We start from the raw sequence: 20565 nt of genomic DNA, 5'->3' as shown, positions 1-20565 counted from the left end.
ACAACCCTCCAACATGTGCCATCCAACATGAAATGTTGTGGAAAAGAATTATCGGTTCCTCTCTGCTTAGAAAACAGTGCGTGACTCACAGTAATATATGAATGCAGGTGATCTATTTAAAATCTGCTCATACCGATGCCAGTTGGTTGTAATCTGTAACGTTCTTCGAGCAAAACCTAAATTAGTTAAAAGCAAGCCTTGGACAAATACAGGTCGTGTGTACAAATTTAAATTTTATCTGTATGGTAATTCGTTGGAGTTGCAATTTCCCTTGCGAATAATAAAGGCTTCAAGTTAAACAGGAACGAGGATACAGTGTAGTTTCGAAATTATAACTGTTCTACCTCAAGTGTGTATTCATGTCATGTGGATATATTAAGCATGCAGGATACATTGTCACACCATTAAATTATATTGATATGTCATTCTTGTTGTTAGATGTCAAGCAGAATCCAAACAAGAGAATAATATATAACGTCAATGCTGGAGAATAATCTATTTCGATTACAAATAAACCTCTTCTAAGGTCCAATTGATACAGATTACATTTTTAGGACATTGAATGCCAAGTCGCCTAAGGTGCGAGAGGTTCCCTTATCTCGTCAGGGTCCAGTGACCTCACCCTGGCAGGTGTGGGTTCGAATCCCGGACAGGAAGCCACCACCACCCCCCACCCCAACCCCCACCTACCCCCACCCCCACACCCCCCAAAAAGAAAAAGTACAAGAATCTGTACTTTACTAAGAAAGTGTTATCCCAAATATAACATTTGTTACATTTGACCACTTTCTAAATGGCATTGTGTATTCATGATTTTTAATGTTAACATTTCAAAGATGGACACGTGAAATAGAATCCACAATCATAGCTAATTTCTGACGGGGAAGAAGTTAAAATCAAAAGCCCGGTCTCCTTTAATAATATCTTTAATATTACTGTCAAACACTTTGAACTGTCGCGGCGATCGGTTGTGTATGCGGAAATTATTTTATTTTCATTCTCGAACTACGCATAAACCGTGCGACCTGCACAGAGGTCTCGCGAGTAAGGGACCACGAGGCTAATGTGTGATATGATGGTACATCCAAGCCTAATAGACCAGATGTCGTGCATATTGCAAGGATAATATTAAACATGTATTTCTGGAGTGCTGCACTGTGTTTTGTGGTCTTGTGCAAAAATAGTCACACACGAGGACCTAACACTACCGCTGCAAGTAAGTACACTTATGTTGTTTTGTGTATTTATTCCTATCTACAATTTATTCGTACCAGCCAGCCCCTATATCAGTACAGCAATATCTGACACCTTCATTCAGCCCTGTCTTTCTTGTGTTTGTTTACCAGTGAGAGAAAAATATTTAACGTTACAGATGTACTTTGAGCCTTTGAAGTTTTCAGTCAATATTTTTGATTGTTCATGAAATATTCATATCCCTGATTTCATTATTTGTGCATAAATAGAGTGTCTGTGTTTGCACAATTTGATTACCAGCAATTAGTAGTTATCTAATCAAGGTTAAGAATGTTAGCGGATGAAGTGTTTGTTTCCTATGTAAAGGACCTTTAGTATAAATTTACAATGGTATTTGGCCGAGGAACTGAAGGATTGAGAAGTATATATGTGCTTCTGAACTCCCATGAACATATCACAACCAAGTCAACAGGTGAAAATTGTAAAGTTTTCACTTTTTGTAACATGAGTTAGTTATGCCTTTAATGTATGACAGCTTATTGATGAGAAGTCACAGCCTGACTACACTGACTGTGTTACTACATAATTATATTGCTGATATAACTATTCCTAAGTCCTCTGTTAACCCACATATTCGTAAACCATGGTTTACTGATGATTTGAAAACAGGCTAGGAAGTGTAGGAAAAAGGCTGAAAAATACTTTCGCCGTCATCCTACAGTTCATAATTTAAATACTGTGAAGATAAATAGTGCCAAGGCCCGACGTACGTTTAAGCAAAATCGGCGAAAGTCTTGGAGGAACTTTGTATCAAAGATTAATTCCCGTACGCCTATGACAAAGGTGTGGGACATGGTACAAAAAATCAAAGGGAAAGGTTCACATTCTGGCGTTCATCATCTTAAAGATGATCTTGGTCTACTAACTGACAAGGTAGACATCGCTAATAAGTTGGGTGAAACTTTAGCAAAACATTCTTCATCATCCAATTATAATCCCAAATTTCAGAAATATAAATATCAACAAGAAAAGAAAACTATTAACTTTCATTCGGATAATGGTGAAGACTATAATGAAGTATTTTCACTATATGAGCTCCATACTGCCCTAGCGCAAGCTCATGATACCGCAACAGGGCCTGATAATATACATTATCAGCTCCTTAAACATTTACCCACTTCATGTCTCGAAACGCTTTTAAATATTTTTGATAATATTTGGACATCAGGACACTTTCCTCCTTCGTGGCACAATGCTATCGTTATCCCGATACCAAAACCTGGTCGGGATCATACTGATCCATCTAACTATCGACCTATTTCGTTAACTAGCTGCGTTTGTAAAACCATGGAACGCATGGTCAATAACCGACTAGTATGATTTTTAGAAACCAATAATCTTATTACCAATATTCAATGTGGTTTCCGAAAAAATCGCAGTGCTATTGACCATCTGCTTCGTTTAGAATCATTTATTAAAAATTCCATTGTAAATAACCAGCATGCTGTATCTATCTTTTTCGATCTTGAAAAAGCTTATGATACAACATGGAAACATGGTATTTTAAAAGATTTACACGACTTTGGTTTAAGAGGCCGTTTGCCCCATTTTATATCACAGTTTTTAACGGACAGACAATTTCAAGTTCGTGTTGGATCAACCCTGTCTGATCATTATAATCAGGATCAGGGAGTTCCACAAGGCAGTATTTTGTCTGTGACATTGTTCAGTATAAAAATAAATAGTTTATCAAAAGTATTAAATGACTCAATTGATGGGTCATTGTTTGTGGATGATTTTAATATCTCATTTCGTGGTAAAAATATGCGTACTATTGAACGCCAATTACAGTTGTGTCTGAATAAAATTCATAAATGGTGTCTTGAGAATGGCTTTAGGTTTTCACAGACCAAGGCCAAATGTATACATTTCTGTCGGAAATATAAACCCCATAAAGATCCTGAACTCTTTTTAGATGGCACTCAAATCAAGATTGTAAAAGAAGCCAAATTTTTAGGATTGATTTTCGACCATCATTTAACTTTTTTGCCAATATTAAATATCTAAAGACTAAATGCCTGAAGGCCCTAGATTTGTTAAAGGTCGTCTCAAATTCAAAGTGGGGAGGGGATCAGAAAACCCTTCTTCACTTATACAGATCTCTTATTCGCTCTAAGCTGAACTATGGCTCCATTGTGTATGCTGGAGCTTGTAAGAGTAATTTAAAAAAACTGGATTCAATCCACCATCAAGGTTTAAGACTTTGTCTTGGTGCTTTTCGAACTTCTCCGGTTGACAGCCTCTATGTCGAGGCTGATGAACCTTCCTTAAAACACCGCCGCATTAAATTGTCTCTTCAATATATTACTAAATTACGTTCGAACCCCGCTAATCCTGCTTATGTCTCTGTTTTCTATCCCCTGTATGAAAATCTATTTCAGAAGAAACCGAAACTGATCCCTCCACTTGGAATCCGGCTCAAATCCCATATAACTAATGCAAATCTAGATCTGGATCTTATCTCTCCTTCCCGGCTTTTGTCTACTCCTTCCTGGCAGTTGGTGAGGCCAGAAGTCGACGTTTCACTGACACGCTTTCTAAAATCTGAGACCAATCCACTCGTATATCAACAGGAATATTTACAACTGAGAAGCAAATATGACTCTCACCGTTCAATTTTTACTGATGGGTCCAAGGACGGTGGCAAAGTAGCAAGTGCCACTGTTGTTGGATCCAAAATTATATCGTCTAGAATACCAGACAATAGCTCTATTTTCACTGCTGAGGCCAATGCTATCCTTACAGCCTTGGTATATATTCAACGACAGTCTTCATGTAAACAGTTCATCATTTTTTCGGATTCTCTTTCTTGTCTTCAGGCGTTAACTAAGGTATCTTCTACTCATCCGATTATTTTACATATTTTAGAACTATACAATGATCTTTCAACTGGCCAATGCGACATCGTATTTTGTTGGTTGCCGAGCCATGTGGGCATAACTGGAAATACCATGGCCGATGCTGCTGCAAAGGCGGCGCTCAACAAGTCTGTGACACCACTTCTGCTACCATATAGTGATTTGAAACCTGCAATAAGATCTTACATCCGTGATCTCATGCAAAAGAAGTGGGACACCCAAGTAGACAATAAATTACATGACATTCAACCCAATATTGGTTACACCTACTTGGGTTGTAAGTCCAGATTTGATGAGGTCGTTTTGCGACGATGTCGTATTGGCCATAGCAGATATACTCATGATTATCTATAGAAAGGTGAGGATCCTCCGTTTTGCATCCCTTGTGATGAAAGAATCACAGTCAAGCATGTCCTGCTTGACTGTATCGATTTTTCCATCATAAGGGATCAATATTTCAGTGTCAAAACATTTAAGGACCTTTTTATCAATGTTAATTCATATTTAATCCTTAACTTTTTAAAGGATATTGAACTAGTTCACAAATTTTGATATGTATTTTATGAATCGGTAGTGTATGCTTATTAACAGAGATTGTTCGTGGCTATGCCCTTGACGGGGGTTGACGTAGCGTGAAATTATTGTCCCCCTGAGAGGGTATGTAAGACCACCTCTTTCAATGTATATTTATATCTACCTGTATTTTAACTGCAGAATATTTGTTGATTTTAATCTCCGGCTAAACTTGCAACAATCACCGGTAACTTGGGTAAAGGTGTAAATCCTGCTGGGGAACCATGCAGGTAGCAGAGGTACAGTAAGTCCCCTTGGTCCCTAGTATGGTGACCTTCACCTTGTTGCTGGTGATCTATAGCCCCATTTTTATATTGTGTCGTATCCAACTGTTAAAATAGTTTTAATGTTCTACAACTAGTTTTAAGTCAATCTGTGATATAATGCTAGTTATTCTACTGTCCTTCGTCGACAGTTTTTTATTAATCTTGTCCAAATCTTTCAAGTCACATTATGGCTGAAATATTGCCGGCGTGACTTTAATTAAACTCACTCACTCACTACATAATTACAATATCCGCTACTTACACCACTTCTTAGAGAAGAGCCTACGAGCAACGAGGAAGTAGGGAATACTCGTCCCAAGTGAATTAATTTGGCAATTTCCGACTCATATGTTTTTGTAAGAAACTGAAGACTAATGTGCGTTTACTGATCCTATATAAAGACATCAGTTCAGATATTTTTTTGTTGGAACGATTTTATATAATATCATGCACTAAGTAAGTTGTCATCAATGCGATCATATGACGCACATTCTTATGACCTTGTTTGCGCATAACAAAACAATGGGCAATCGTCATGATGCTCAGTAAAACATACTCCAACATATTTTGTCTCTGTGCTCTTTTGAGTGATATTAATAGGGTATTAATCACACCAAATTTATGTCCCCAGTGGAATAATTATTACCTGTCCCAAGCTTTATTTCATGAGGGACATTCACTTGATATGATAGTTGGTATCCTATTTATACGCAACGATTGTTAAAGAATTATCGTCAAATATAAATGTGTATGCAGACTGGCACATGGAACCGCATCACTTCCGCATGCTTACCATAGCATCCAGGCTAGGTCAATATAGAGAGCGCCGAACTATTTGGGAAATGATACCTAAAGGTAAACCTTTATCACATCGCTTTCACTTTTTGTTTTCTTGACTGGCCATCGTGACTACACACAGAATGGCAAGCTCAAACTGCTGTCCTCGTGATTCAGGCACACGACAGGATTTTGTTTTCATACAGCGCTACTTTCGAATGGCATTATAAGGAGCACGCAGACATGTTAGCTGTTGTGTTCTTTAAGGAGTCTAGTTTATGCAAATGAAGTAAACACTTATCTCCGTAAACATCTCGTTAAATATACAACGTCAACGTCAGAGAAAAATCAGCCTCAGTTTCTTCCGAAACATTGGGCGCAAAAGGCAAAATAATGGTGACAATGATAAAAAATTGATCGCTGAAATCAGCGATGAAGCGAGGTGTTCGTGATAAGGATAAGCTTGTCCTGCTTCTGCTCTACCTGTAGCATCCGCCACTCACAGCCGTATTCCTGTAAACGTTTTCTTTAAAAGAGTAATGATCACTTTGTATGTTGTTTTCCAAATGACTCTGCAAATTAGAATATCAACTTCATTTCAGTGACCACAAGATATTAACGGAAATAGACCAGGAAGACACATTCACTGTTCATTGTTCCGACGAGGAAATAATTTTGTTTCGAAGTCAAAAATACCCGACTCAAGTGCGAAGTTTATATCGTGTGGTGATATTAAATAAGGACGATTAAACACATTGAATAGACTGTTGTTGTTGAATCTTCTTTGATAGTTTTCAAATATAAATATTCTAACATGTATCAGCATATAACAGAGTCTTGAAGCACTGACAAAGATATTCATTCACACAAAAAGCACTATTGGGTTTTAACGTGTTGTTGAAGTGTGAAGCTCAGATAAATTTGTCTAACATGTAAAGACGCTTAATGCTGTTTCTAACAGAGTTTAGGGGGCACAGGTGGCCCAGGCGACTAAGGCGCCGCAATTCGCTGTGCAGAGTTGCGTCCCTTGGGCACGCCAGAAACCTATGATTATGGGTTCGAATCCCGGTTCGCCCCGATTATGTTTGTAGGTTTGTCAGCACAATACCAATGCTCGTGGGTTTCACCGAAGTGGTAAACGTCTGGGACCTGCATCACTTCGGGCCTTCCTCCCACATTAAGCTGACACGCCGTGATATAACCTGAAAACTGTTAAAAGCGGCGTTAAACCCAACTCACTCACTCACCTACTCTAATAGAGTTTAGAGCTTATACTTGTTAAGAACATACCCCGAAAACTAATGAATGTTTACCAAATTCTTCTTTACCTTCAGATCATTTTGGCATACGCCCATGCTTCATGTTTCAATAGTTCCTACTGCACCATGCTTCAAAGGTTCCCGCTGCTTCATGCTTCAAAGGCTCCCGCTGCTTCATCTTGAAAGGTTCCCGCTGCTTCATGATTGAAAGATTCCCACTGCTTCATTCTTCAAAGGTTCCCGCTGCTTCATGATTGAAAGGTTCCTGCTGCTTCATGTTACAACGGTTCCTGCTGCTCCATGCTACAAAGGTTCCCACTGCATCATGCTTCAAAGGTTCCAGTTGCTTCATGCTTGAAAGGTTCCCGCTGCTTCATGCTTCAGAGGGTCCCACTGCGTCATGCTTCAAACGTCCCAGCTGCTTCATGCTTGAAAGGTTCCCGCTGCCTCACGCTTCAGAGGGTCCCACTGCGTCATGCTTCAAAGAGTCCCACTGCATGCTGCTTGAATATGTACACTGTATAATGCTTCAAATGTTCATACTGCTGCAGACTTCAAATGTTCACACTGCATGTATGCATCGTGATCTTTTGTTGGTCTGCTACACAATGCCGAACTGCTGTTACCACTGCTACCTGTTCCTGGATGTGTGTTTACTATGTATTGTATTATTTCAGCTGCGTCGCCTGCACACGCCCGCCTTGGGAGTACTGCCTTTCTGTCATGGAAATTACCCCGACCTGGACTCAGAGAATTTACAGTGCGACGGTTATCTTCGAAATCTCTGTTCCACATAACTAACTATAACCAAGTGAATGTCACTGAGAGATACAAGTCCAGAGCAACATTCACCGGGAGAATGAATTCTTCAGGATCTGGGGTGTTCAGCTTCGAGCTGTATAATGTGGACAGATCAGACAGTGCAGAGTACAGATGTCACAGAGGGTCACCAGGCTCGACCGGGTCAAGAGTGTACGACTGTGGTCAACGGCTATTTGTAAAATGTGAGTATGATTCAATAATATGAGTACAATCAACCAAGCACAAATAACAGATAAATGAGACAAATGTAGTTGAAACAAGTTCTCTCAAACCAAACTACTGGCCATCTCCTTGTGATATTCACTCACAAAATCACCAAAATGTACCTGTTCCAGAATATATTAAATACCATGCCACAAGAGGGATTATCACGTCCTCATGCTCAATCGAACATACATTTTGCCAGCGCATTTGTCTTATTACTTGTTGGAAAAATGTTCTGTGACGTGTGTATATTTTCATTTAGAAATGATGACTATGCTATATAGTTTTACTCAAATATGAGTTTAGGCCCCTGTAACGATCCTTGCATTGTACCTTTACCAATAGCCATACATTATATTTATGAACAGATATTGCGGATCCTTACATCATCGCCCCTCAGACAGTTGAAGCCGATAAAATTGTCACGCTGACATGTTACGTCGCCGTGAAAGGGTACTTACATGCATTAATTACTTGGAGTTGGAGGCGGAATGAAGTCGAAGTGGCAAACATAGGAAGACTTCCTTTGGCAGTTTCTAAGTTACATGGAGACTACTTCTACCACAAGAGCGCTCTGACAGTCAGTGATGTAGGACAGGATGATGACAGAGGCAGATACACGTGTAAAGCTGAACTGGTGGGATGGAATGTTCAAACTGACTGGAGTGAAGAATTTGGAATGTCGACCAAATGTAAGTGACTAAACCACTCCAACATCAAAGACAGGTAGCCATGTTGTATAATATGTATTTTAATACAGTTCAACTGAAGATCTTTATGATTTTATGTTATTGAATAAAACATATACGGAAATATGTTACATGGCCGAATTGGTACTTCTACTTCAAATTGCTACTTCACACGTTCGTTTATTGGTTGTATAAAATTATAATAATTAAAAAAAGTACGCATAATGGAAGGCTGAATCCACATGTTAAGTATTACTTTCTGAAAACAACATGGCATCAATTTAGTATTTCTAAATAAACGGCACACAGCTATCATGTGTCACAATACATGATCCACACACTCGTGCTATTATCTAATAGCCAGTCTCGTGTTACTACTAAAAAACAACTTATTTGCGTCCTTTTCACATATCTCAGTCCATATACTTAATACAGTTTGCTATCTAATACTCCTGTTACAGATGAATTCCACTTTAGTTCTTAATCTATCTCAATACATATCTATTTAAAATATTACACTTATGAATACATGTGTATAACAACTGAGATGTGTATTTAATGCCTGCCTCCCAGTATTATTCATATTGCAACTGATTTAGCCGCTTACACAGTACGCTTTCAACATAAAATCACGAACCCGCGCTCATGCCAGTACGCCTTTACTCATACATGCAAATTGTTAACTTAAGTAGTGTAAATGGTACATGTATATGTTACAGCAAGGATGGAAGAAGTCCCAAACTACACACAAGTGCGTGAAGGTGATCATGCTATGGTAGCCTGGAAGATGCCTCGTTATCGATATGAATTCTACATCATGACACCTAGTGGGGATAAGTTGATGGCAGTGGATTCCAATAAGGTCTACATTCTTCCTAACTACTGGCTCAGAACCAGGATGGTAGAGGTTGTTACCTCACGTAACACCAGCACCTATGTCTTTTGTCTCTACAATGTTACACTAGCTGACGCTGGAAGGTACAGCTGCACGAGAGAGAAAAAAGGTGCAACCAAGATCCCCATGACTCGGTGTATACACGACCTGTTTGTCTCACGTACGTGTCTCTTACGTTCACAATTGTAATCCGGTGTTATGTGTATTGCGTCAGCTGTGCTACTTAACTGTCAAATTAAAAATGAATGAGTGAGTGAGTTTCCGAAGAAACAGATACTATTGGGCGTAAAAGGCAAATTAGGTAGTGAAAAGCCATAATATGGAAGGAAAACCCTATCGTATGCATTTTCCTCTTCAAAGTATATACTTGTATGTGGTATATAAATGGACTATTAATGCACTCACTTCGATTTGATATGAAATGTGTGTCCCAAGTGAAATAATTTTCAATTAGCCCTCGGCACATAAACTTGATATTAAATTGTTTCAGGTTTGTGTAAACAAAGTTATCACCCTCAGCAAAGATAAATCATGTTAATAGAACATATCGTAGGCTTCTTCATAAGGCAGTGACTACAATAGTGTCACTGAAAGTATGTCAAAATATTTAACATAAGAATGTATTCTCTAAGAAAATGTTGATATAAATAGTAGATGCATTTTGTTAAGGTACAAACTCTTTTTGTCTTTTGCGAGTTGTTGAATGCATGCATTCTGAATGTAATAGTTATATACTAGTAATAGGTGTTTTGTGAGTTTTGTTTTTGTAATGTATAAAAATAAGGAGTGTAATATATTGATGCATAGTGAAGTTTAGTATATAACATTCAATACATTTCAGGTCATGAAGCCACAGGATCAAAGCCAGTTATGACATCGCCGAATAAGTGTAAGTATATAAGTATGGTGTAGAGTAGAAAAGTTGCAATTCATTGTTCGGCACACAGATTATACTGTGACCAGTATTTACTGTAAATCGTGTATCGTGCAGACTGGCCCGTGTAATATCCACAAGTTCATGTATGTCAACATACCCGACTTTGTGTATAGTGTACATTGTCATATGTAGTGCAGATACAGGAGAAACAGTGCAAACAGGAGCAGTCTATCGTTACTCTGTATACAGTGTATACTCGGGTAGTGTACGTTTTTCAACATGTAACATACACTTTGTTGTGCTTAGTATGTACTTGGTTATATGAAATGATTCAAGACCTAAGTCAACCTTTCTACATTTTGTATGACAGACAGGTGGAGGACTTTTCTAAATATGTCTCATCAGTGACAAGAAAAGCCAAACCGACTTTCCTTTCCATGTGTTTATGACGGTGCTACCAGCGCTTTCCTTTCCGCGAATACGTACTACCATCACTATTTGACATGCTGATTATATATACATTTTCTCATGATATAGTCGCAATCGTACATTGGACTCGAATGTTTCTTCATTGGCGCTTTTTTATCCAGAATCGTACCTACTGGCAAATGTATATCGATATCAATATTATAGTTCATATGCTTAGGCCATGTTTATAATATCTCGTGAAAATGTTCTCCCTGCCAAAAAATGTGGTGAACACTCGACTGGAATCCTTCTCACCAACCATTTGATTATATATGTAAAATGAATGATAATTTATTTTTCACAGATGGATATGCCGTTCTTATAGGAATCCTGGTAGCTGTTCTCATTGTATTTGTTATCAAACGGTAAGACCACACTTTGATCGCATGTATTCTTTGGAGATCATCTATTTGGAATAAGAAGCTGTTACTCCTACTCTAAAAGACCACCCACGTGGTCTAGTGGTAGAGCGTCCGCCCGGAGAGTAGAAGGCTCGGAGTTCTATCCCCGGTCGCGTCATACCAAAAGACGTTAAAAGATGGTATTTGTAGTTGTCTGGTGCTCCTGTCTGGTGCTCGGCATTAAGGGGCTAAAACAAGGACTGGTTGGCTCGGAGTCAGTATACAGTGTCTGAGTGGGCTATTCATGTTGAACTGCAGCATGGTATCTCAGTGAGCTAGCACTATAAATCGGCATCATCCCGGACTAGTACAAGCAGCCACACACACACACACACACACATACACACACACACACACATACACACACACACACACACGCACGCACGCACGCACGCATGCACGCGCACACACACATGCACATATGCACACACACACACACACACACACATGCACACGTGCATGCACGTCGCCATATAAGTGAATAATCTTGGACGCGACAATAAACCCAATTTCACCTACGCTGAAATATTTTGTATTTGAAATTGTAACACGAACAATATGTTTTACTATTTCCCTTGTTTGTCTACCTGGTACCTGTATGCGAGTCTGTACATCACTGCTTATTTCTGTTGAAGGCGTTCTCTCTGTACTCAATGCAAGAGGTCACGGCATGAAGACGACAGGAGAAGTAACACGGACGTGTGTAGTGGAGAAGAAGATGAGCTACCATGGCAACCAGACAGCGCTGGAGCAGGACAATGTGCGCCGGATGGTGTGACCGTCCAGATGATACATACGGCGGCTGTTCCTTGTAGTATGACGCCTCTGCCTCGGAACGAGAACAGTGATCGGACGTGTGACATGGAGGAACATATCTACGGAAATGTTACCGTCGTGCAATGTCACACATCTAGTATACTATGATGAGTTGGCCAAACAAAAGGTGGTCAATAGTATGTCTCAGTAATTGATAGTATTGAGGTAATGGTTCCGATATGTTCTGTTTATAGTATGGGAGTGGTACCACATACAGAGAACAGAACGTTGTTGATAAGTTGTAACCATGGCTTAGATTTCACCATAGCAGTATGTATCTCTTATAAAGATCATGTCAGTGACCTGGGCCCACTTGCACAAACGATCTTAGCGCTAAGACTATTGTAAGCCTATGCTAAAGTATGGGAGTTACGATCATCTTAGCGCTAAGATCGCTTTGTGCAAGTGGGCCCTGATGTACATATCCCAAATGAGAACACTTTTGTTATGCATTCCACGAACTTTCTTTAATTGTCCATTCACATTACAGCTGTGTAATTAGTTTCAAATAAATTATGGCTTTGCAACAATTCTCGTGTTCATTATGCAGCAGGGTCAGGTTGGCCCTTTCGTCCAAAACGCCAAAATGTCCTATGCAGAGTTGTGTCTCTTAGCCTTGGCAGAATGCTGTCATTCTGTGTACAAATCTTGGTTCTCAATGAATATGTGTTAAAGTTTGCACCACATCCGTGCTCGTTGGTTTCACCACAGTGGGGAAAGTGTGAGACCTGCATCGCCTCGTGATTTCCTCCCACGTCATGCTGATACGCCGTTAAACTGAGTCACTCGAAGTCACGTACAAAGAAGCCTTATATTCATTAATATGATTAACGTATTTTCGAGAATTGACCCCAGCTGGAATATGATCTGCGTAACCCATTCAAATGTTTTATGACATTAAAACATGTCCTGTTTCATGTCATCCTGAAAATTAGCAAATTTAACAGTGTAAAAGTAGCTGCGGTTAGCTGCCGGGCTAGCAATCAATAACATAGTTTCATAGTAACAGTAACTGAAAACGGGGAAGTGCGAGATCACATGTGAAACTGGATGGAAAATGGAGTGGAATGAGTCCTGCCCCATGGTGATAACTCCTGCCCCATGGTGATAACTCATGCTCCATGGTGATAACTCCTGCTCCATCGTGATAACTCCTACTCCATGCTGATAACTCCTGCCTGATGGTGATAACTCCTGCCCTTAGGCGAGAACTCCTGTCCCATATGGATAACTCCTGCCCCATGGTGATAACTCCTGTCCCATGGTGATAACTCCTGCTCCATCGTGATAACTCCTGCCCCATGGTGATAACACCTGCTTGATGGTGATAACTCCTGCCCTAGATGATAACCCCCGACCCAAGGTGATAACTCCTGTTCCATGGTGATAACTCCTGTCCCATGGTGATAACTCCAGCTCCATGGTGATAACTCCCGCCCCTTGGTGATAACTCCTGCCCATATGGATAACTCCTGCCCCATGGTGATAACTCCTGTCCCATGGTGATAACTCCTGCTCCATCGTGATAACTCCTGCCCCATGGTGATAACACCTGCTTGATGGTGATAACTCCTGCCCTAGATGATAACCCCCGACCCAAGGTGATAACTCCTGTTCCATGGTGATAACTCCTGTCCCATGGTGATAACTCCAGCTCCATGGTGATAACTCCCGCCCCTTGGTGATAACTCCTGCCCCAAGGTGATAACTCCTGCTCCATGGTGATAACTCCTGCCCCATGGTGATAACTCCTGCCCGATGGTGATAACTCCTGCCCCATGGAGATAACTCCCGCTCCATGGTGATAACTCCTGCCCCATGGTGATAACTCCTGCCCCAAGGTGATAACTCCTGATCCTAGATGATAACCCCCGTCCCATGGTGATAACTCCTGCCCCGTGGTGAGAACTCCTGCCCTTTGATGAGAACCCCCGCCCCATGGTGATAACTCCTGTTCCATGCCGATTACTCCTGCCCTATGATGAGAACTCTTGCCCCGTGGTGATAACTCCCGCCCCTTGGTGATAACTCCTGCCCCAAGGTGATAACTCCTGCTCCATGGTGATAACTCCTGCCCCATGGTGATAACTCCTGCCCGATGGTGATAACTCCTGCCCCATGGAGATAACTCCCGCTCCATGGTGATAACTCCTGCCCCATGGTGATAACTCCTGCCCCAAGGTGATAACTCCTGATCCTAGATGATAACCCCCGTCCCATGGTGATAACTCCTGCCCCGTGGTGAGAACTCCTGCCCTTTGATGAGAACCCCCGCCCCATGGTGATAACCCCGCCCCATGGTGATAACTCCTGCTCCATGGTGATAACCCCGCCCCATGGTGATAACTCCTGCTTGATGGTGATAACTCCTGCCCGAGATGATAACCCCCGACCCATCGTGATAACTCCTGTTCCATGGCGATTACTCCTGCCCTATGATGAGAACTCTTGCCCCGTGGTGATAACTCCAGCTCCATGGTGATAACTCCCGCCCCTTGGTGATAACTCCTGCCCCAAGGTGATAACTCTTGCTCCATGGTGATAACTCCTGCCCCAAGGTGATAACTCCTGATCCTAGATGATAACCCCCGCCCCATGGTGATAACTCCTGCCTCATGGTGATAACTCCTGCCCTAGATGATAACCCCCGACCCATGGTGATAACTCCTGTTCCATGGTGATTACTCCTGCCCTATGATGAGAACTCTTGCCCCGTGGTGATAACTCCTGTCCCATGGTGATAACCCCTGTCCCATAGTGATAACTCCAGCTCCATGGTGATAACTCCCGCCCCTTGGTGATAGCTCCTGCCCCATGGTGATAACTCCTGCCCCATGGTGATAACTCCTGCTCCATGGTGATAACTCCTGCCCCATGGAGATAACTCCCGCTCCATGGTGATAACTCCTGCCCCATGGTGATAACTCCTGCCCCAAGGTGATAACTCCTGATCCTAGACGATAACCCCCGTCTGATGGTGATAACTCCTGCCCCATGGTGAGAACTCCTGCCCTTTGGTGAGAACTCCTGCCCCATGGTGAGAATTGCTGCTCCATTGTGAGAACTACTGCCCCGTGGTGATAACCCCCGCCCCATGGCGATAACCCCCGCCCCATGGTGATAACTCCCGCCCCATGGTGATAACTCCTGCCCCAAGGTGATAACTCATGCCCCGTGGTGATAACCCCCGCCCCATGGTGATAACTCCTGCCCCATGGTGATAACTCCTGCTCCGTGGTGATAACTCCCGCCCCATGGTGATAACTCCTTTTCCATGGTGATTACTCCTGCCCTATGATGAGAACTCTTGCCATGTGGTGATAACTCCTGCCCCATGGTGATAACTCCTGTCCCATGGTGATAACTCCTTTCCCATGGTGATAACTTCTGCTCCATGGTGATAACTCCCGCCCCTTGGTGATAACTCCTGCCCTAGATGATAACCCCTGCCCCATGGTGATAACTCCTGCTCCATGGTGATTACTCCTGCCCTATGATGAAAACTCTTGCCCCGTGGTGATAACTCCTGCCTCATGGTGATAACACCTGCCCAATGGTGATAACTGCTGCCCCATGGTGATAACTCCTGCTCCATAGTGATTTCTCCTGCCCTTTGGTTAGAACTCCTGTCCCATGGTGATAACTCCTGCCCCATGGTGATAACTCCTGCCTCCATGAAGATAACTCCTGCTCCATGGTGATAACTCCTACCCCATGGTGATAACTCCTGCTCCATCGTGATAACTCCTGCTCCATGGTCATAACTCCTGCTCCGTGGTGATAACTCCTGCCCCATAGTGATAACTCCTGCCCCGTGATAATAACCCCCGCACTATGGTGATAACTCCTGCCCCACGGTGATAACCCCCGCCCCATGGTGATAACTCCTGCCTCATGTTGATAACTCCTGCCCCATTGGTGATAACTCCTGCCCCATGGTGATATTCCCCGCCCCATGGTGATAATCCCTGCCCAATGGTGATAACCCCGATGTTTGATAAGATATGGTCAGATATAGTCGGAGGAACTAGTAATTGATATTTTGAGCAACGTCGAACGCCGTCGTGTACACTGACGCAGGGTCGCCCAATCCACGATCCAGTACACCCGATCCCATTAAGCTGTATCGTAGGACAAGCAATAAATTGAATTGAGTTCTGATGTGTGAAACTTTGGTCGTTAATCATTTATAGGGAGGAAGAACATTCTGTTCCCGCTTCTGTTCAGTCACGTTACGGTAATAGAAAGAACCTTGGCGAAAACTGCTTTGAATCATAACGCTGAAAACAAACCGTGTTGAAATAAGCATGAGTGAATACACATTCGCCAAACTAGGATGACTTAGTTTGGACGGTGTTTGACATATCACACTTGGATAAACCTCTCACAATGCGACCCTCGTTGTGGTGTGTACTTTGTGTTGTCTGCAGTATAGTTACCGACAGCTGGACGGGGGCTACACGTGAGTGATTTTGTTATATTACTACTTACCTCGCTTCCACGTTTAGGTATGTTATCATAGCTGTTACAGATGGAGGCTTATTCCTAACAATTAATGTCCACTTCTCGAATTTGAATGCCGTGTAGGTTTACTAAAATTGCGATAAAGAAATCGTTTATCTAAGTTAATGATTTGGTTTGATTGAAACAACACAAAAAAACTGAATGTAAAGCACCATTGGTGCTCATGGAGGTGCCGTCTTACCTCAATGTCCTTTCCTAAAGTTCAGAAGACATTTGCTTTCATCTTCCACACTACTTTCAAGCATTTATAATGTCAATACTTGTTAATTACTTATAATATATAATTATTTCAATCTAAAATCGCATCATAAATATCTTTGTGGCTTCCAAATCGGATGTACGAAATAACTAACTACAAAAGAAGTTGTAACATTTCTGTGTTTTGGGATCGTAAATATATCGTACTAATAATATTTACTGTGTACATTATATATTTTATTACCAATGATTTTAAAGGAATGTTCAATATAATTACGCAATAAGCACGTAATATACATGTCTATGAAATGTTTATGAAACTAATTATGCAAAATGTAAACATACCACAGCATCACTTCCCCATACATACCATACCATCCACATAAACTAAAAATAGCGAGCCCTGAAGTATTGGGGAAATCGAACCTAAGTTTTTTTCAGAACATATATATTTGGCGAGGAAACAACATGCCTCACTTTGAAAGGACAAAATACTTAAATGTGCCATCGCGACTATACGCAGCACGGCAAATCGTGTGCTCATTCAGCGCAAACAGATTGATTGCTATCTGATTGATTTGGAAACAAAATTAAATGTACAGTAATCAATATGATGTACTGTGTGAACAAACAAACTGATTTCAGTTACAACCATCCATTTAAAAGAAATTCAAGTCATGGGTACCGTTTTTTCTATTTTACTAAATGATATTTTAAAGCTGTATGATTATCAATGTGAAGTTTAAACGATATACAGCTTTTCCATCGGGCGAGAAGTCGGTCACATGACCGCGAAACTGACGTTCATAAATGTATGGACGACACAGTATAACGTTCATACGTTTTTCTCGAGACTGTATTCTTGAAATGACGTAAACACTGACGGACTATTTTCACATTCCTGGGGGAACCCCTGGAAATTATCTAGCACGAATACACAATGACAATCAAATAGCCCATTCCCTTCCACTGATTTACCCACTTGAACAAGAAATAAAGGAGACCAGAGTGAGACCGCCTCATCTGTTTCATATGTAGATCTCGGCATAAAGATTCAGGGTGACAAAACACTCTCCCCAAACTGTTTGACAAGGTAGATGACTTCAACATTCCAACAGTCAACGTTCCCTACATGACGAGCAATATTCCAGCAACTACAGCCTTAGGTGTTTACATTTCACAACTTCTGAGATACAACAGAGCATGCTCTTTCTACCAAGATTTCAAAGAGCGTCATACGACTCTTGCTCAGAAGTTGTTTGATCAAGGTTACAACATTTAATGCCTCAGTAAAGCTTTCAAAACGTTTTATGGAAGGCATGTGGGGGACATTTCAAACAATTCCTTATATTGACTTGTACCATATGTTCCCATGTTGTTTGCATGTGGTTGCGCAATGTGCCACCGGTGGAGCAGGATACGCTCACCTTTTCGCGAACACATTTTTACAATAACCTTTTAGTGATCGGCCAAATGACAGGCACCGTGACCTTCAGTTGTATCTGCTACTCAACGCAGAACTACTGTTTCCTGTTTTTCTTCGGGTGTGTTTTACCATGCATTGTATTATTTCAGCTGTGTCGCCTGCATATGCTCGCCTTGGGAGTACTGCCTTTCTGTCATGGGAATTACCCCGACCTGGTCTCAGAGAATTTACAGTGCGACGATTATCTTCGAAATCTCTGTTCCACATAACTAACTATAATCAACTGAATGTCACTGACAGATACAAGTCCAGAGCAACATTCACCGGGAGAATGAATTCTTCAGGATCTGGGGTGTTCAGCTTCGAGCTGTATAATGTGGACTGGCCAGACAGTGCAGAGTACAGATGTCACAGAGGGTCACCAGGCTCGACCGGGTCAAGAGTGTACGACTGTGGTCAACGGCTATTTGTAAAATGTGAGTATGATTTAATAATATGAGTACAATCAACCAAGCACAAATAACAGATAAATGAGACAAATGTAGTTGAAACAAGTTCTCTCAAATCAAAACTACTGGCCATCTCCTTTTGATATTCACTCACAAAATCATCAAAATGTACCTGTTCCAGAATATCTCAAATACCATGCCACGAGAGGGATTCTCATGTCCTCATGCTCAATCGAACATACATTTTGCCAGCGCATTTGTCTTATTACTTGTTTGAAAAATGTTCTGTGACATGTGTATATTTTCATTTAGAAATGATGACTATGCTATATAGTTTTACTCAAATATGTGTTTAGGCCCCTGTAACGATCCTTGCATTGTACCTTTACCAATAGTCATACATTATATTTATGAACAGATATTGCGGATCCTCAGACAGTTGAAGCCGATAAAATTGTCACGCTGACATGTTACGTCGCCGTGAAAGGGTACTTACATGCATTAATTACTTGGAGTTGGAGGCGGAAAGAAGTCGAAGCGGCAAACATGGGAAGACTTCCTTTGGCAGTTTCTAAGTTACATGGAAATTACTTCTACCACAAGAGCGCTCTGACAGTCAGTGATGTAGGACAGGATGATGACAGAGGCAGATACACGTGTAAAGCTGAACTGGTGGGATGGAATGTTCAAACTGACTGGAGTGAAGAATTTGGAATGTCGACCAAATGTAAGTGACTAAACCACTCCTACATCAAAGACAGGTAGCCATGTTGTATAATATGTATTTTAATACAGTTCAACTGAAGATCTTTATGATTTTATGTTATTGAATAAAACATATACGGAAATATGTTACATGGCCGAATTGGTTCTTCTACTTCAAATTGCTACTTCACACGTCCGTTTATTGGTTGTATAAAATTAAAAAAAGTACTCATAATGGAAGGCTGAATCCGCATGTTAAGTATTACTTTCTGAAAACAACATGGCATCAATTTAGTATTTCTAAATAAACGGCACACAGCTATCATGTGTCACAATACATGATCCACACACTCGTGCTATTATCTAATAGCCAGTCTTGTGTTGCTACTAAAAAACAACTTATTTGCGTCCTTTTCACATATCTCAGTCCATATACTTAATACAGTTTGCTATCTAATCCTCCTGTTATAGATGAATTCCACTTTAGTTCTTAATCTATCTCAATACATATCTATTTAAAATATTACACTTATGAATACATGTGTATAACAACTGAGATGTGTATTTAATGCCTGCCTCCCAGTATTATTCATATTGCAACTGATTTAGCCGCTTACACAGTACGCTTTCAACATAAAATCACGAACCCGCGCTCATGCCAGTACGCCTTTACTCATACATGCAAATTGTTAACTTAAGTAGTGTGAATGGTACATGTTTATGTTACAGCAAGGATGGAAGAAGTCCCAAACTACACACAAGTGCGTGAAGGTGATCATGCTATGGTAGCCTGGAAGATGTCTCGTTATCGATATGAATTCTACATCATGACACCTAGTGGGGATAAGTTGATGGCAGTGGATTCCAATAAGGTCTACATTCTTCCTAACTACTGGCTCAGAACCAGGATGGTAGAGGTTGTTACCTCACGTAACACCAGCACCTATGTCTTTCGTCTCTACAATGTTACACTAGCTGATGCTGGGAGATACAGCTGCAGGATAGGGAAAAGTGCAACCAAGATCCCCATGACTCGGTGTATACACGACCTGTTTGTCTCAAGTACGTGTCTCATACGTTCACAGTTGTAATCCGGTGTTATGT

At 41.1% G+C, this 20565-nt stretch overlaps 3 protein-coding genes across 3 annotated transcripts in view; all 3 read left to right on the top strand.

The window, feature by feature from the left end:
• The window catches only part of LOC139457028 (uncharacterized), a 28959-nt gene extending 20246 nt beyond the window's left edge, over positions 1-8713 (top strand). Inside the window, exons 5-6 of the mRNA XM_071238476.1 lie at positions 7665-7991; positions 8382-8713. Of these exons, the coding sequence (XP_071094577.1) occupies positions 7665-7991; positions 8382-8713 (659 nt within the window). The remainder of the gene's footprint in view (positions 1-7664; positions 7992-8381) is intronic.
• A 686-nt stretch (positions 8714-9399) lies between these two features.
• On the top strand, positions 9400-19491 carry LOC139457027 (uncharacterized). Its single transcript, XM_071238475.1, has 4 exons — positions 9400-9757; positions 10439-10486; positions 18457-18783; positions 19175-19491. The coding sequence occupies exons 1-4, from the start codon at positions 9400-9402 to the stop codon at positions 19489-19491; spliced, it is 1050 nt and encodes a 349-aa protein (XP_071094576.1).
• Positions 19492-20168: 677 nt separating this feature from the next.
• Positions 20169-20565, top strand: part of LOC139457026 (uncharacterized) — a 20248-nt gene continuing 19851 nt past the window's right edge. The window contains exon 1 of the mRNA XM_071238474.1: positions 20169-20523. Coding sequence (XP_071094575.1) covers positions 20169-20523 — 355 coding nt within the window. The remainder of the gene's footprint in view (positions 20524-20565) is intronic.

Source organism: Haliotis cracherodii, unplaced genomic scaffold, assembly GCF_022045235.1.
Source record: "Haliotis cracherodii isolate W230 unplaced genomic scaffold, xgHalCrac1.p SCAF_12, whole genome shotgun sequence".
NCBI lineage: Eukaryota > Metazoa > Mollusca > Gastropoda > Lepetellida > Haliotidae > Haliotis > Haliotis cracherodii.
The sequence above is the reverse complement of the archived record's forward strand: the minus strand, read 5'-3'. Positions and strand labels throughout refer to the sequence as shown.

Bases quoted from the DNA above. Each gene is read 5' to 3' on its own strand.
- LOC139457027 (XM_071238475.1), top strand. From the start codon at position 9,400: ATGGTACATGTATATGTTACAGCAAGGATGGAAGAAGTCCCAAACTAC. The intron at 9,758-10,438 runs GTACGTGTCTCT...AATACATTTCAG, and splicing joins ACACGACCTGTTTGTCTCAC to GTCATGAAGCCACAGGATCA. The intron at 18,784-19,174 runs GTGAGTATGATT...ATTTATGAACAG, and splicing joins TCAACGGCTATTTGTAAAAT to ATATTGCGGATCCTCAGACA.